Below are 18,681 nucleotides of genomic sequence, written 5' to 3'. Positions count from 1 at the left end.
CCTGTCATTGTACACTTTGTGACCGACAGGCACCTAATCATGTCAATAGATCGCGAGAAGGTACTTATCGTTCAATCCCGGCAGGAGAGGGCTCGACGTACTAGCGAACTGAAACTTTTAAATGAAAAGTAGACTAGTTAATATGAAGTGGAAAAAGTAGTTGGCTGAAAAAGAGTCTGAAACCTGCTCAGACGACGACAGTCGCTAATGGAAAACACTGCATTCCACTACAGATAGAAGGATTTTTCCTTGCCAAAAGTCTCCCCTGCACTACACACCCTGCATCAACACACACACACACACACACACACACACACACACACACACACACACACACACACACACACACACACACCTTCTCTTTATCCATTTCCCTAAATTATGCCTACTCCATTATTTATTTTTCTTCCATTTTTTCCCACCATACCTAAGCACACACTATCTCTGGAGCTGGTCAGGAGCACACTCTGGAGCTGGTCAGGAGCACACATTATATCTCTGGAGCTGGTCAGGAGCACACATTATATCTCTGGAGCTGGTCAGGAGCACACTCTGGAGCTGGTCAGGAGCACACACTATCTCTGGAGCTGGTCAGGAGCACATTCTGGAGCTGGTCAGGAGCACACATTATATCTCTGGAGCTGGTCAGGAGCACACTCTGGAGCTGGTCAGGAGCACACACTATCTCTGGAGCTGGTCAGGAGCACACTCTGGAGCTGGTCAGGAGCACACACTATATCTCTGGAGCTGGTCAGGAGCACACTCTGGAGCTGGTCAGGAGCACACACTATATCTCTGGAGCTGGTCAGGAGCACACACTATATCTCTGGAGTTGGTCAGGAGCACACTCTGGAGCTGGTCAGGAGCACACTCTGGAGCTGGTCAGGGGCACACACTAAATCTCTGGAGCTGGTCAGGGGCACACTCTGGAGCTGGTCAGGAGCACACACTACATCTCTGGAGCTGGTCAGGAGCACACACTACATCTCTGGAGCTGGTCAGGAGCACACTCTACATCTCTGGAGCTGGTCAGGAGCACACTCTACATCTCTGGAGCTGGTCAGGAGTACACTCTACATCTCTGGAGCTGGTCAGGACCACACTCTATATCTCTGGAGCTGGTCAGGAGCACACTGGAGCTGGTCAGGACCACACTCTATATCTCTGGAGCTGGTCAGGAGCACACACTACATGGTCAGGAGTAAATCTCTACTGTTTATCTATTGACAGATATTGGACAGCTCTTGTTCTGATCAATACTGGACAGCTCTTGTTCTGATAGATACTGGACAACTCTTGTAGAGCATTCAAACAGGGTTCAGGACAGAGTTTGATCAGCATTAGGGGGCTGTGTGTGAGTGTATGGGTTAGGTGGACACGCATTGTCATTTGGGGTGGTTGGGGGTTGGTGAGTATGTGTGATGTGTGTCGCTGCTGACATGTCCGGTCTGAAAGGCTCCAGACTCTGGCATTGATGGATCAATCCCTGGATCAGCAGGCATCTGGACAATGTGTGTGTGTGTGTGTGTGTGTGTGTGTGTGTGTGTGTGTGTGTGTGTGTGTGTGTGTGTGTGTGTGTGTCCATTAGTTTATGAATGTGCGTGTTAACAAATTATATTGTGCCAGCTCAGGATTAGCCTGGGGGTGTGGTGGCTGGATAGACGGAGACGAAACCCGTCTCTCTTCCGTCGAGACAGAGAGCAGAAACTAAACTGTCAAGCACCACTCCTACAAACACCAGAGAGTCATCAGACATGATAAATATAGAGAGAGACAGACGCACAGACGGAGAGAGACGGACAGACGGACAGAGACAGACAGACGGACAGTGATAAAAGACCGGGAAAAAACTTGGGCCACATACGTAGTTGTATCAATAGGCAGCCATCCACATCAGCCCCACATACACACACACACACGGAGCATGAGGTCTGATACCAACAGGCTCAGAGACACTTTCTATCTACAAGCCATCAGACTGCTGAACACTTGAACTGAACTGGCAACCTGCACCAGCTTTCCGCACCTTAGCACACACACACACACATACACACACACACAAACACACACACACACACACACAAGATTGCTAAAAACTGCACAAATTAAACACTTGTTCCCTAATCTCCTCTTCCCCAAACATGTGTAAATATTGTACTATAAATTGGGCCTCCTGTATCATACTGATGTTAACATGTTTATTCTGTTCTACTGAGACATTTACTTTATGTTGCTATTATTATTTATTATTGTTGCATTGTCCAGAAGGAACCTGCAAGCAAGCATTTCATTGGACGGTGTATGCCAGGAATTTCATTGGACGGTGTATGCCAGGAATTTCATTGGACGGTGTATACCAGGGTTCCCCCAAATTCTCTTAGCAAAAAAGACTGTAAAAACACCAGCCAATCAGCTCCAACTGATTAAAGAAATCTGTTCCACAGTGTTGCCATGCATAATAGAGAGATATATGTGATCGTATACCATCAGTAAGCAAGGTTTGAAAGGACTGTTCTAGTCAAACATTTGTTTGGGCTTCTTGCGATCAATTTTCAGCCTACAAATTATTTGTAATTATGTTCCGGCCTCCTGACCATCTGCTTAAGAAAAACACCGTGCCTCGGCTGAATCTAATTGATGATCCCTCGTTTATATACCAAATGTATCTCCTACGACTAATAAAACATGAAACATGAGAGAACAGCTCCCCCTAGTGTCCACATAAGGAACTGCTGACTAGGTGTTGTGTGAAAGAACTGCAGCCGGTACAACTGGAGACTCACCACAGGTGTAGATGACACTGAGGTATTTCCTGGTGCCAGAGTAGCAGGGGTCCCCGAACTCTCGCGTGGATGCCCGGACCAAACAGCTCCGTTTCCCCTGACAACGGGCCATCAGCACTTGGAGAGCCACGCCCGACTGGCAGTCTGAGAGAGAGGTGGGGGGGAGGGTGAATTAGAGAGAATAGAGGAAGACAACCTCTGATTCGATAGAGAATACCACTAAGCAAGAACAGAGGAGTCTCATACGACACATTCTATAATATTGACATATACTGCACCATCTGCAAACCATATGGCTCCTTACAACTGTGCATTCTCAACAGTCATTATACCTGTGCATTCTCAACAGTCATTATACCTGTGCATTCTCAACAGTCATTATACCTGTGCATTCTCAACAGTTATTATACCTGTGCATTCTCAACAGTGATTATACCTGTGCATTCTCAACAGTCATTATAGCTGTGCATTCTCAACAGTCATTATACCTGTGCATTCTCAACAGTCATTATACCTGTGCATTCTCAACAGTCATTATAGCTGTGCATTCTCAACAGTCATTATACCTGTGCATTCTCAACAGTCATTATACCTGTGCATTCTCAACAGTCATTATACCTGTGCATTCTCAACAGTCATTATAGCTGTGCATTCTCAACAGTCATTATACCTGTGCATTCTCAACAGTCATTATACCTGTGCATTCTCAACAGTCATTATAGCTGTGCATTCTCAACAGTGATTATACCTGTGCATTCTCAACAGTCATTATACCTGTGCATTCTCAACAGTCATTATACCTGTGCATTCTCAACAGTCATTATACCCGTGCATTCTCAACAGTCATTATAGCTGTGCATTCTCAACAGTCATTATAGCTGTGCATTCTCAACAGTCATTATACCTGTGCATTCTCAACCGTCATTTTTCTATGGCTTATTAATTACAGATAGTAATTCATGAGCCATAGATCTGTCTATAGGCCTAGGGTAAAGTCAAATCCCAACATCAATAGGCAAGTATCAACTGTCCATCAACTGTTTGAGAAAGTTGAGTGAGTAATGAAATGGTTGCATATCCCAGAACCAATGTATTGCTGTGAGCCGGGGTATGAGAGGGCTTTTAATGCTGTGCAGATGACGGATATACTTTTATAATAAATTCTACGTCTTATTTATATATTTATTTATTGTCCTATCATGGGGAACTACATTTAAAAAATAAATTATATCTTAATTATTTATTTATGATCCTAATTTAATGGTACGGTCCACAACCCTATACCCTAGAAACCCACCCGAATGACCCAGATACTAAGGAGAAGTCCTATTTTAATGGTACGGTCCACAACCCTATACCCTAGAAACCCACCCGAATGACCCAGATACTAAGGAGAAGTCCTATTTTAATGGTACGGTCCACAACCCTATACCCTAGAAACCCACCCGAATGACCCAGATACTAAGGAGAAGTCCTATTTTAATGGTACAGTCCACAACCCTATACCCTAGAAACCCACCCGAATGACCCAGATACTAAGGAGAAGTCCTATTTTAATGGTACGGTCCACAACCCTATACCCTAGAAACCCACCCGAATGACCCAGATACTAAGGAGAAGTCCTATTTTAATGGTACGGTCCACAACCCTATACCCTAGACACCACCCGAATGACCCAGATACTAAGGAGAAGTCCCTAACTGTTTTATGGGCCTGCTGTAAGAGGTCTGTATGCAGCCAAAATGCGGTCAGAGACCAAGAGCAGCACTGCCCCCTCAAGATTCTGACCCTGCCTGGCAGGGTTGGTCCTGCAAAGCCAAAGCCCTCTAAAGGGAGAGCATAATATACAAGGAAATTCTCAAAGCTGCTAATGAGAACCTTGTACCTAGCCGGTGGGGATTCCGGTGGGGTGCCCCCACCCAGGCAGTGGCAGTGCTGGCAACACTAGCTGCAGTAACCCATGGGGAGGGGGTCACACTCGGACATTCAGAGAGGGGGCATATTATTGTGGCCCTGGTGGCACAAAATCAAAAGTCTGACTGCATGGAGATGCTTGGGAATATGGTCAATACGGGGGACCGTATTGTGGGTGTTTCAGGGAAAAGGTGTACATTTGACCTCCGTCATCTAGGATGTGACAATGGTTCATAAAATCTCTCCATTTCTGCCCATTTTTTTTGCACGGTCTTACAGGCCTTCTCATAGAGCTGCAACTGTAAGTGCATTTGTAAATCAAGACCTTTCTTGAGTTGGGCTCTGGGATGGTGCAACTGTTAACTGTTGAGAATCTGAGTCTATGGTTGTTGTGAGGGAAAGGGGTTGAGTGTGTGTAGGTGTATGTGTGTATCCCACAACTGTTGGGAAGGAGTAAAAGATGTTAGGGACAATAGAGGATGATCCACAGCTATATATAATACAAATCGAGGTGAGGGCGATGGAAAAGCATTTGGCAGTTGATCTACTTCAATTCGGTAAATGGCACTGTGTGCTCTTTTCGAAGCATGGATCCCAGTCTGTTCAGGGCTATGGGATGAGGGGGTCGGAGGTGGTCTGTCGGGCATTGGGATGAAGGCCCAACTCGGGATGAGGGGGGCTTTTAGCAGGTGGAATAGTAGGGACCAATTGTAGGTTTACTTAGTAGCAATGCACATTTCATCTTACAGCTATATAGACACTCCATCATCATGTTACTTTTTAATGGTACATTTACAAACATATTTTGATAAATTGAATTGAAAGTTGTGTCTCATTATGGTAAGTGGTGAAATAAGTATAGCCAGTTACAATTGTAATGTCTTAGCAGATAATAAGAAAAGACGATCAGTATTTACCTGGCTAAAAGAGAAGGAATATAATATATATTGTTTACAGGAAACTCATTCAACAATTTTAGATGAAGTTTTGTGGAAATTAACTGGGGGGGGGGAAATATACTTCTCCCATGGGCAAAGAAATTCAAAAGGGGTGATGGTTTTAATTAACAGTAATTTTGATCCAAATGTGCAAATTGTCAAAACTGATCCTCAAGGTAGATGGATTATTTTAAATATGTTTTGGGACAATAAACAGATATGGCTTATTAACCTATACGGTCCGAATAATGATGATCCAAGCTTCTTTGAAAATATATATAAGAATCTAACAACTTTACAAGCAACACTAGACTGTATTATTATGGTGGGAGATTTTAATACGGTCTTAAATAGCTCTATGGACCGGAAAGGAAATCACACTACAAACTATCACCCTCGGGCACTTAAGGAAATCTTGAATGTCATGGATATATTGGAATTAGTGGATATATGGAGACTTAAATACCCTGACCTAGTGAGATATACTTGGCGGAGGCTTAATCAAGCTAGTCGTCTTGATTACTTTCTTATGCCATTCTCTCTGGCACCAAAAGTTTAAAAAGTGTTGATAGAGGACAGAATGCGGTCGGATCATCACATAATTTATATATATATTACTCTTACAGAATTTCCACATGGGCGAGGATATTGGACATTTAATCAAAGCCTACTAGATGATAAATTGTTTAGAACTAGGACAGATTAATTTATAACTGACTTTTTCAGACATAACATAGGTACAGCCAATCCCCTTATTGTATGGGACACTTTTAAGTGTGCCTTTAGAGGCCATGCAATTCACTACTCATCTATAAAACAAAAGCAATTTAGATCAAAAGAGTCCATATTAATAAAGGAAATTGAAGGACTAACATTTACAGTTAGATAGCAATAAAAACGATAGCATAGAGGCACAGAATAAGTTAGAGGAAAAACAAAAAGAAATGGAGGAAGTTATTCCAGAAAGATCCAGTGTAATATATTATAAAAATCAAGCGAACTGGATGGAATATGGGGAAAAAACATACACCAAATTATTTTTCAATCTTCAATTAAAAAAAAAATATTAAAACTTGTAACAAATGATGAGTCGTGCATGATTCACCAAATTATATTTTGAAAGAGGAAGTAAAGTACTTTAAGAATATGTTTTCGTTTCAGGCTAATGCTTTAAATATTAAAACATTAGACCTCTCACTAAAGGCATCAGTCATACAAAAGTTATACTTAAATCCGAACTGGTTCACTAGTAAATTGGTAGGAATGTCTCATCCTATATTCAGGAAGGGCCTTTTCCCTTTATTCAGATTACACCTGCTCACTTTCAGTTGTTTGAAAAGGAAATCATCTCCAAAATATCTTTATTTTTTAAACAAGCCTTAGAAAGTTGGTTTCAATTTCCGTTAAATCCACCTGAAAAGACAGAACAAACAATACAACAAATATTGTGGTTAAATTCAAATATACTAATTGATTAAAAAAACAGTATTTTTCGAATAAATTTTTAAAAAGGTATAATTTTTGTGAATGATGTCATAAATAGGACTGGTGGAGTTATGTCACACATGCAGCGAACACAGACATATGGAAATGTCTGCTCTACCCAAAATTACAACCAATTTATTGCAGCATTACCATAAAAATGGAAGAGGCAAGTAGAAGGGGGAAAAAGTAAGGAACTTGTATGTTGGCCCTGTATTAAAGAACAAATGGGTAAAGAAAAGTGTGATAAATAAAAACATATACCAATTTCATTTAAGGACCAAAAAACTGACAGCTGTGCCATGTAAATTGCAAAATAGTTGGGAAGAGATTTTCGATGTACCCAGTTGATCGCATGGCAAAACATTAAGTACACTTAGCATCAGGTAGCTTGGTCACAAAAATCAGAAAAGCAATCAAATTAATTGTTTGCCTTTGATGATCTTCGGATGTTTTCACTCACGAGACTCCCAGTTACACAACAAATGTTCATTTTGTTCCATAAAGATTATTTTTATATCCAAAATACCTCAGTTTGTTTGGCGCATTATGTTCAGAAATCCACAGGAAAGAGAGGTCACGACAACACAGACAAATTCCAAATAATATCCGTAATGTCCACAGAAATATGTCAAGCGTTTTTTATAACCAATCCTCAGGTTGTTTTTAAAATATATAATCGATAATATATCAACCGCAAATATCTTTCACAGTAGGAGAGGGAAAAGCAATACCTATCCAAACTCTGTTGCGCGAGCAAACCTCATGTGACCACTTGACACGATGTTATCGTTCTGGCTCATTATTCAAAATAAAAGCCTGAAACTATGTCTGAAGACTGTTGACACCTTGAGGAAGCGATTAGGAAAAGGAATCTGGTTGATATCCCTTTAAATGGGAGGCTATGGAACATGGAGTTTTCAAAATAGAAGCCACTTCCTGGTTTGATTTTTTTCAGGGTTTCGCCTGCAATATCAGTTCTGTTATACTCACAGACAATATTTTGACAGTTTTGGAAACGTTAGTGTGTTTTCTATCCTAATCTGTGAATTATATGCATATTCTAGCATCTGGTCCTGAGAAATAGGCCGTTTACTTTGGGAACATTATTTTTCCAAACATAAAAATAGTGCCCCCTAGCTTCAAGAGGTTGAATTACTATACAAAATTATTGCAACTAATAGAATGTTATATATATGGGGGATACAATCTTCCCAGCTCTACAGATTCTGCTGTGAGGAGGCAGAGTCTTTAGATAATTCATTTTGGTATTTTATTTTGGTCACAGGTCCAGGAATGGCTGAAGAATAGCAACATTTACCTAGAACTAACGCTGCAGATAGCAATACTGGGTGATTTGAAAAGCCATAGTCAATCAATCAATAATATAATAATAATTTTAGCAAAAAATATATATTTTTAATTTACGATCTGTAGAAGCTATGAGAATAGAAAGGTTCAATTATTTTGTGAAGCATCACAGCACAGTTGAAACATATATGGCAAATATAAATCCAAAATGGATGATGTTGAGAGATAGATGGGAGGGGTTGAATGGAGCTGAAGGCTGGGACTAATAACAAGATAAACAATGTAAAACATACGGGATCTGTAAAATGTATATAGGTTCAGAACTGTTGTGAAATAGCATAGTTACGAATATAAATCAAACTGGATGGACATCAGAAATAGAGGAAGGACGAAAAACAAACTAAATATAACTATTGTAAAATAGATTGCGCCTGTAAAATGTGTATATGTGCAAATGTCATATTATATATATATATATATATATATATATATATATATATATATATATATATATATGTAATGTTTACTGTTAATTTTTATTGTTTATTTCCTTGGTTGGTGACAGAAGCACCAGATCATCAGCAAACAGTAGACACTTGACTTCAGATTCTAGTAGGGTGAGGCCGGGTGCTGCAGACTTTTCTAGTGCCTGTGCCAATTCGTTGATATATATGAGGAAATTCCCAATATATATATATATATATATATATATATATATATATATATATATATATATATATATATATATGAGGATTTTCCCAAGTTTGCTGTTGATGCATATCCCACGGTAGTTATTGGGGTCAAATTATTGGGGTCAAAAAATGTATATGATGGTGCCAGAGCTACAGATGATGTTAAAGAGTTTTAGTATAGCCAATTGGAATTTGTTGTCTGTATATTTGATCATTTCATTGAGGATACCATCAACACCACATGCCTTTTTGGGTTGGAGGGTTTTTATTTTGTCCTGTAGCTCATTCAAGGTAATTGGAGATCCAGTGGGTTCTGGTAGTCTTTAATAGTTGATTCTAAGATTTGTATTTGATCCTGTATTTGTTTTTGCTCTTATTCTTTGTTATAGAGCCAAAAAGATTGGATACGTGGTTTACCCATACATCTCCATTTTGGATAGATCATTCTTCGTGTTGTTTGTTTAGTGTTTTCCAATTTTCCCAGAAGTGGTTAGAGTCTATGGATTCTTCAATTACATTGAGCTGATTTCTGACGTGCTGTTCCTTCTTTTATATGTATTTCTATATTGTTTTAGTGATTCACCATAGTGAAGGCGTAGACTCCGGTTTTCCAGGTCTCTATGATTTTGGTTGGACAGGTTTCTCAATTTCTGTCTTAGATTTGTGCATTCTTCATCAAACCATTTGTCATTGTTGTTCATTTTCTTTGGTTTTCTATTTGAGATTTTTAGATTTGATAGGGATGCTGAGAGGTCAAATATACTGCTAAGATTTTCCACTGCCAAGTTTACACCTTCACTATTACAGTGGAATGTTTTACCCAGGAAATTGTCTAAAAGGGATTGAATTTGTTGTTTCCTAATTGTTTTTTGGTAGGTTTCCAAACTGCATTCCTTCCATCTATAGCATTTCTTAATGTTACTCAGTTCCTTTGGCTTTGATGCCTCATTACTGAGTATTGCTCTGTTCAAGTAGACTGTGATTTTGCTGTGGTCTGATAGGGGTGTCAGTGGGCTGACTGTGAACGCTCTGAGAGACTCTGGGTTGAGGTCAGTGATAAAGTAGTCGACAGTACTACTGCCAAGAGATGAGCTATAGGTGTACCTACCATAGGAGTCCCCTCGAAGCCTACCATTGACTATGTACATGCCCAGAGTGCAACAGAGCTGCAGGAGTTGTGACCCGTTTTTGTTGGTTATGTTGTCATAGTTGTGCCTAGGGGGGCATATGGGGGAGTGAATGCTTTCACCTGTAGGCAGGTGATTGTCCCCCTGTGTGCTGAGGGTGTCAGGTTCTCTTCCGGTTCTGGCAATTAGGTCGCCACAGTCTAGTACATGTCCCTGGGCCTGGAAATGATTGATTTCCCCCTCCAGGATGGAGAAGCTGTCTTCATTAAAGTATGGGGATTCTAGTGGTGGGATATAGGTAGCAGACAGGAGGACATTTTTCTCTTTTAAAATAATTTCCTTTTGAATTTCTAGCCAAATGTAAAATGTTCCTGTTTTTTTTTAATTTAATGAGGTAGGTCTGCTCTATACCAAATTAGCATACTCCCTGAGTCCCTTCCCTGTTTCACACCTGGTAGTTTGGTGGATGGGATTACCAGCTCTCTGTAACCTAGAGGGCAACCAGTGGGTCTGTCTCCTCTATACCAGGTTTCTTGCAGGATGACAATGTCTGTATTACCGATTTCTTTGGTGAAGTCCAGGTTCCTGCTCTTTAGGCCAAAGGCAGATGACCTCAGGCCTTGGATATTCCAGGATGATATAGTGAAGGCTTTGTGTTCCATAAGGTCTCCAATGTTGTCGGTCATGTGGTTTGGCCTAAGGCCAGTAAGTGTGAGCAGAGCCTGCTGAGCATCTGGTACATGCCATTGGCTTGGGCTAGTGTAAGTGTTCTGCTGTGGTGTCAATACTTTGTCGGGAGCTGAGGTGGGCTGTGCTGCTGGCTTCTCTGCGTGGGTGGCCACCTCTCTAGTAGGCTGTTCTCTGTCACACGCCATCCCCCTCAACCTCTCCTCCAGTAGTCTGATCCTCTCCTCCATCCCCCTCAACCTCTCCTCCAGCAGTCTGTTCCTCTCCTCTAGTGCTTTGTTCTTCTCCTGCTCCTGCTCTTTCTCCTGTTGAAGTTGTCTCACCACTGTCCAAGAGTGCAGATATAGTCTCTCTCCACCTCCAGCTCTCCGGGTCTGGTTAAGGGGTTGTTATTGTGCTGGACTGTTGTCTGGGTCTGGTTAAGGGGTTGTTATTGTGCTGGACTGTTGTCTGGGTCTGGTTAAGGGGTTGTTATTGTGCTGGACTGTTGTCTGGGTCTGGTTAAGGGGTTGTTGTTGTGCTGGACTGTTGTCTGGGTCTGGTTAAGGGGTTGTTATTGTGCTGGACTGTTGTCTGGGTCTGGTTAAGGGGTTGTTGTTGTGCTGGACTGTTGTCTGGGTCTGGTTAAGGGGTTGTTATTGTGCTGGACTGTTGTCTGGGTCTGTGCTGACTGGAGTGTAATCACCTGCTGTTCCAGCTCCACCTGCCTTACCTCCAGCTGGGTGAATTTATCCTTCATTTCAATGAGGGATTAGTACTCTGTGCTGGGAGGTTGACTTTCCGCTGGAGGTGGCTCGTCTGTGGGGTTATATAATGAAGAGGTCTGGTCTGACCCGCTCAGGGTGGGGGTGGGGGTATCTTTATCAAGGGAGAGCTTCTCCTGCTGGGCTAATTCTTTGATTAGGTGAAAGTCCAGCTGAAACTGTTTGGGGTTAGCATGTACCATTACTGTTCCAGGCTTATAGAGATTTATTTTAGCTGACTCAGAGTCCTCGTTGTCAAGTATTCTGAGTTTCCATCCCTCGTTAACCCCCCCTCTCTTAACAAAGGGGTAGTGTGCTAATATAGCACTGTGCCATGCCAGAGGATGGTTTGTGTGGAAGATAAGGTTGCTGATGTTCCCATTTTTGTAATAGTCAGCAAAAAGTGTCTCTTGATTTTCCATATGGAGCTTAATTTTGTAATCTTTTCTTGCCTTATCATTCTTTACATACACAGGGTACTGTATTTTAATTACCTCTGAACAGCAGGAGGCAGCTTCTAAGGCCTCTTAGAAGCTTTCTCTCTCACAAGAGCCTTTGTCAACGTACAACACTGACTGGGCTCATTTTCAAGATCTCCAGGACTAGAGGACATCTCAGACACACTTTACTTCACAAATGGTCTGTCCCCTCATATCCCTGTCCAGACCCATCCCAGGGAAATCCTGGGGCCCCTGTCCAGACCCATCCCGCATGGCCCCCCCATTGTGAAAAGGGACACCCGAGCTCATGTAGGGGGTGGATGGGAAGGGGGTGATAGGGAAGAGGGGGACACACAAACACCTGTCAGTGATAGATGGGGGGCTCATACATCATCACTAAGCGCCTGCCAACCCCCCCACCCACCCACCACTCTTCTTATCCTGGACAGATGATGCTGCTCTTTGATGCTCTTTTCCTCTTCTGTTCTCTAGGAAGGATAGACAGAAGGCTGTTTTCCTCTCTTCTCTTCTGTTCTCTAGGGAGGATAGACAGAAGGCTGTTTTCCTCTCTTCTGTTCTCTAGGGAGGATAGACAGAAGGCTGTTTTCCTCTCTTCTGTTCTCTAGGGAGGATAGACAGAAGGCTGTTTTCCTCTCTTCTGTTCTCTAGGGAGGATAGACAGAAGGCTGTTTTCCTCTCTTCTCTTCTGTTCTCTAGGGAGGATAGACAGAAGGCTGTTTTCCTCTCTTCTCTTCTGTTCTCTAGGGAGGATAGACAGAAGGCTGTTTTTTCCTCTCTTCTGTTCTCTAGGGAGGATAGACAGAAGGCTGTTTTCCTCTCTTCTCTTCTGTTCTCTAGGGAGGATAGACAGAAGGTTGACAGAAGGCTCTTTTCCTCTCTTCTGTTCTCTAGGGAGGATTGACAGAAGGCTCTTTTCCTCTCTTCTGTTCTCTAGGGAGGATTGACAGAAGGCTCTCTTCCTCTCTTCTGTTCTCTAGGGAGGATAGACAGAAGGTTGACAGAAGGCTGTTTTCCTCTCTTCTGTTCTCTAGGGAGGATTGACAGAAGGCTCTTTTCATCTCTTCTGTTCTCTAGGGAGGATAGACAGAAGGTTGACAGAAGGCTGTTTTCCTCTCTTCTGTTCTCTAGGGAGGATAGACAGAAGGCTCTTTTCCTCTCTTCTCTTCTGTTCTCTAGGGAGGATAGACAGAAGGTTGACAGAAGGCTGTTTTCCTCTCTTCTGTTCTCTAGGGAGGATAGACAGAAGGCTCTTTTCCTCTCTTCTCTTCTGTTCTCTAGGGAGGATTGACAGAAGGCTCTTTTCCTCTCTTCTCTTCTGTTCTCTAGGGAGGATTGACAGAAGGCTCTTTTCCTCTCTTCTGTTCTCTAGGGAGGATAGACAGAAGGCTCTTTTCCTCTCTTCTGTTCTCTAGGGAGGATTGACAGAAGGCTCTTTTCCTCTCTTCTGTTCTCTAGGGAGGATAGACAGAAGGCTCTTTTCCTCTCTTCTCTTCTGTTCTCTAGGGAGGATTGACAGAAGGCTCTTTTCCTCTCTTCTGTTCTCTAGGGAGGATAGACAGAAGGTTGACAGAAGGCTCTTTTCCTCTCTTCTTCAGGGAGGATAATGGTTAGCACTCTGGACTTTGAATCCAGTGATCTGAGATGGACTACTGAGTGGCGCAGTGGTCTAAGACACTGCATCTCAGTGCAAGCGGAGCCACTGCAGTACCTGGTTCACATCCGGCTGTGATTTGGAGTCCCTTAGGGCGATGCACAATTGGCCCAGGTTTGGTTGGGGTAGGCCAAACCTGGCCATCATTGTAAATAGGAATTTGTTCTTAACTGGCTTGCCTAGTTACATTTTTTAATCAAAAGGTGATTTATTCCTCCTCTCTCTGTGCGTGAAATTCAGGAGATGCTGTCTGATGTACTAACATGTTGTGTGTCCACATAGATTGAAATGTTCTTTAAATACAGCAGCTGTGTGGGACTATATATATATTACTGATGTGCTTTTAATGTTTGAACCACAGTATCCATTTTGAACCACAGTATCCAGTTTGAACCACAGAATCCAGTTTGAACCACAGAATCCAGTTTGAACCACAGAATCCAGTTTGAACCACAGAATCCAGTTTGAACCACAGAATCCAGTTTGAACCACAGAACCCAGTTTGAACAGTAGAAGGACTGCTGTAGTAGTAAAGGAGTCCTGGGCCCATTATCAAAAGTAGGAGTGCTGATCTCGGATCAGGCTCCACTGTCCATTAAATAGTATTCATTATGATCTAAACGGTCAAACTGATCCTAGATCAGCACTCCAACGCTTTAAGGAATTCGGGCCCAGGGCTGCGTTTTCAAGGTCTAATAGTTTTAGCATTGTTAGATGGATAGGGTTTGTAATTACGGGACTATTCCATACATGGAAATTCTGTTGGTTTCACTGTGCCAGGCTAGCCCAATGAAATAAATCTATAAGTATTTGAAAGAAAACAAAATGGACTATTTGAACCCAAGACTGGTCGGGACACCAACAAAGAATGGAAATGTTGTTGTTAACCCCTGGTTCTGGAGGATGCCCTGTAGGAGGACATGGACCATTAAAACAGACCAAGTAGGAGAGAGAGGGGAGTTCCATATGAAAACAGACCCTACTGGACTCTCTCACAGTGTGTCAACAGACTCAGGAAGAATGATGATGGGGGTCACAGGTCAAATAGCCCAACTCAGGAACTAAAGAGCAACATTGACACCAGTTGAATCCTTTCAAGATGCATCGTTTCTTCCTCATTTCTTTGGAGTAAGATCATCACTGATCTGCTGTGACAGGATTGGAGGACTTGATCATTTAAATAATAATATGGGCATTTAGTAGACACTTCAACACAAAGCAACTTACAGAACTAGCAACATTAACTGACACATACCAGAGAGAATCAGTCTGCAGGAATCAAACCCACAACAGTCCCGTACTAGAACCCAGTGATCCATTAGAAAGTCAAGTGGAGGAGTAAGTCAGGGTGGAAGAGTAAAAGTACCAAACGGAGGAACCCTCTTATGAATGACTATAAACTTCATTCTAGGTGGGTAGAGAACTTTGCTATTCAGAAACACCCTTCAGGAAACCCCAGCAGAGTGCAATCCAAACGTTGTGGGAACGGCGTAACCGAAACTGAGTAACGCTGTCACACCTCAATAGGTCGCAGCTTTCTCATTGGAACCTCACGGCCGCACACAAACAAACATGCACGTACACACACACACACACACACACACACACACGCACACGCGCGCACGCACACGTGCACACGCACACACGCGCACACACACGTACACACACACACACACGCACACACGCACACAAACAAACATGCACGTACACACACACAAACAAACATGCACGTACACACACACAAACAAACATGCACGTACACACACACACACACGCACGTACACACACACATACACACACACGCACGTACACACACACGCACGTACACACACACACACACACGTACACACACACACACACACACACACACACACACACACACTCTTTTCTAACTCTCTCTGAACAAAACTAGTTATATGAATCTCCAGTGTGGCAAATCCTTACATACAGCATGCTTGCAGTTGAACCACTCAGATATAGAATCCACAGACTGTGAGTGACATTCATCTCAGCAGCACAGATATAGAATCCACAGACTGTGAGTGACATTCATCTCAGCAGCACAGATATAGAATCCACAGACTGTGAGTGACATTCATCTCAGCAGCACAGATATAGAATCCACAGACTGTGAGTGACATTCATCTCAGCAGCACAGATATAGAATCCACAGACTGTGAGTGACATTCATCTCAGTAGCACAGATATAGAATCCACAGACTGTGAGTGACATTCATCTCAGCAGCACAGATATAGAATCCACAGACTGTGAGTGACATTCATCTCAGCAGCACAGATATAGAATCCACAGACTGTGAGTGACATTCATCTCAGCAGCACAGATATAGAATCCACAGACTGTGAGTGACATTCATCTCAGCAGCACAGATATAGAATCCACAGACTGTGAGTGACATTCATCTCAGCAGCACAGATATAGAATCCACAGACTGTGAGTGACATTCATCTCAGTAGCACAGATATAGAATCCACAGACTGTGAGTGACATTCATCTCAGTAGCACAGATATAGAATCCACAGACTGTGAGTGACATTCATCTCAGCAGCACAGATATAGAATCCACAGACTGTGAGTGACATTCATCTCAGTAGCACAGATATAGAATCCACAGACTGTGAGTGACATTCATCTCAGTAGCACAGATATAGAATCCACAGACTGTGAGTGACATTCATCTCAGCAGCACAGATATAGAATCCACAGACTGTGAGTGACATTCATCTCAGTAGCACAGATATAGAATCCACAGACTGTGAGTGACATTCATTTCAGTAGCACAGATATAGAATCCACAGACTGTGAGTGACATTCATTTCAGTAGCACAGATATAGAATCCACAGACTGTGAGTGACATTCATCTCAGCAGCACAGATATAGAATATATAGACTGGGAGTGACATTCATCTCAGTACACAGATATAGACTCCACAGACTGGGTGACATTCATCTCAGTAGCACAGATATAGAATCCACAGACTGGGTGACATTCATCTCAGTAGCACAGATATAGAATGTATAGACTGGGAGTGACATTCATCTCAGTACACAGATATAGAATCTATAGACTGGGTGTGACAATCTCAGTACACAGATATAGAATATATAGACTGGGAGTGACATTCATCTCAGTACACAGATATAGAATCTATAGACTGGTTTTGACATTCACCTCAATTGCACAGATATAGAATCTATAGACTGGTTTTGACATTCACCTCAATTGCACAGATGTAGAATCTATAGACTGGGTGTGACAATCTCAGTAGCACAGATATAGAATCTATAGACTGGGTGTAACATTCATCTCAGTACACAGATATAGAATCTATAGACTGGGTGTGACATTCATGTCAGTAGCACAGATATAGAATCTATAGACTGGGTGTGACATTCATCTCAGTACACATATATAGAATCTATAGACTGGGAATGACATTCATCTCAGTAGCACAGATATAGAATCTATAGACTGGGTGTGACATTCATCTCAGTAGCACAGATATAGAATCTATAGACTGGGAGTGACATTCATCTCAGTACACAGATATAGAATCTATAGACTGGGTGTGACATTAATCTCAGTACACAGATATAGAATCTATAGACTGGGTGTGACATTCATCTCAGTACACAGATATAGAATCTATAGACTGGATGTGACATTCATCTCAGTAGCACAGATATAGAATCTATAGACTGGGAGTGACATTCATCTCAGTACACAGATATAGAATCTATAGACTGGGTGTGACATTCATCTCAGTACACAGATATAGAATCTATAGACTGGGTGTGACATTCATCTCAGTACACAGATATAGAATCTATAGATTGGGTGTGACATTTATCTCAGTACACAGATATAGAATCTATAGACTGGGTGTGACATTCATCTCAGTAGCACAGATATAGAATATATAGACTGGGAGTGACATTCATCTCAGTACACAGATATAGAATCTATAGACTGGGAGTGACATTCATCTCAGTACACAGATATAGAATCTATAGACTGGGTGTGACATTCATCTCAGGACACAGATATAGAATCTATAGACTGGGTGTGACATTCATCTCAGTACACAGATATAGAATCTATAGACTGGGAGTGACATTCATCTCAGTACACAGATATAGAATCTATAGACTGGGAGTGACATTCATCTCAGTAGCATTTGACTGTAATAGGATGATGTGTGAGTGTATGCCATAACTCCTCTAACACAGACAAGCAGTTAGAGATAGATCATACACACACAGTGACCAAATAGACGTGTCTTATGTTCAGTTGGCAAAACCGGTTGCAATAACATCAGACTGACGTCATGGTCAGGTTGTAGTCTGAATGTAAAAGGATGTTTTTTTAGACTGTTTTTATCATCCAGAAAAATACGCCTTTACCAGGTTGTATCAGGCACTTAAACAAGACAACAATCACGATACTTATTTTCCACCATAATTTGCAAATAAATTAATTAAAAATCCTACAATGTGAATTTCTGGATTTGTTTTCTAATTTTGTCTGTCATAGTTGAAGTGTACCTATGATGAAAATTATAGGCCTCTCTCAACTTTTTAAGTGGAAGAACTTGCACAATTGGTGGCTGACTAAATACTTTTTTGCCCCACTGTATATATATAAAAAAAGATATATATATATTTGTCAGTGGTGGCCATGATATAGCAGCAGAGGCGCATCACCAATAAATACTCAGTAGCAAACCAATAAATACTCAGTGAGAAACCAATAAATACTCAGTAGGAAACCAATAAATACTCGGTAAGAGACCAATAAATACTCAATAAGAAATCAATAAATATATTTAATTACATTTTTCAAATGATCTTTACCAAAATGTTTGTATATTG

General features: G+C 41.7%; 1 protein-coding gene across 1 annotated transcript in view; it reads right to left on the bottom strand.

Moving 5' to 3' along the window:
* Window positions 1–18,681, bottom strand: part of LOC139415511 (protein eva-1 homolog C-like) — a 186,082-nt gene that overhangs the window by 107,581 nt on the left and 59,820 nt on the right. The window contains exon 5 of the mRNA XM_071163617.1: window positions 2,784–2,927. Within this exon, the coding sequence (XP_071019718.1) occupies window positions 2,784–2,927 (144 nt within the window). The remainder of the gene's footprint in view (window positions 1–2,783; window positions 2,928–18,681) is intronic.

The sequence above is a fragment of the Oncorhynchus clarkii genome, chromosome 8 (genome assembly GCF_045791955.1).
Source record: "Oncorhynchus clarkii lewisi isolate Uvic-CL-2024 chromosome 8, UVic_Ocla_1.0, whole genome shotgun sequence".
Lineage (NCBI taxonomy): Eukaryota > Metazoa > Chordata > Actinopteri > Salmoniformes > Salmonidae > Oncorhynchus > Oncorhynchus clarkii.
Note: the sequence above shows the minus strand (reverse complement) of the source record. Positions and strands in the feature narration are given on the sequence as shown.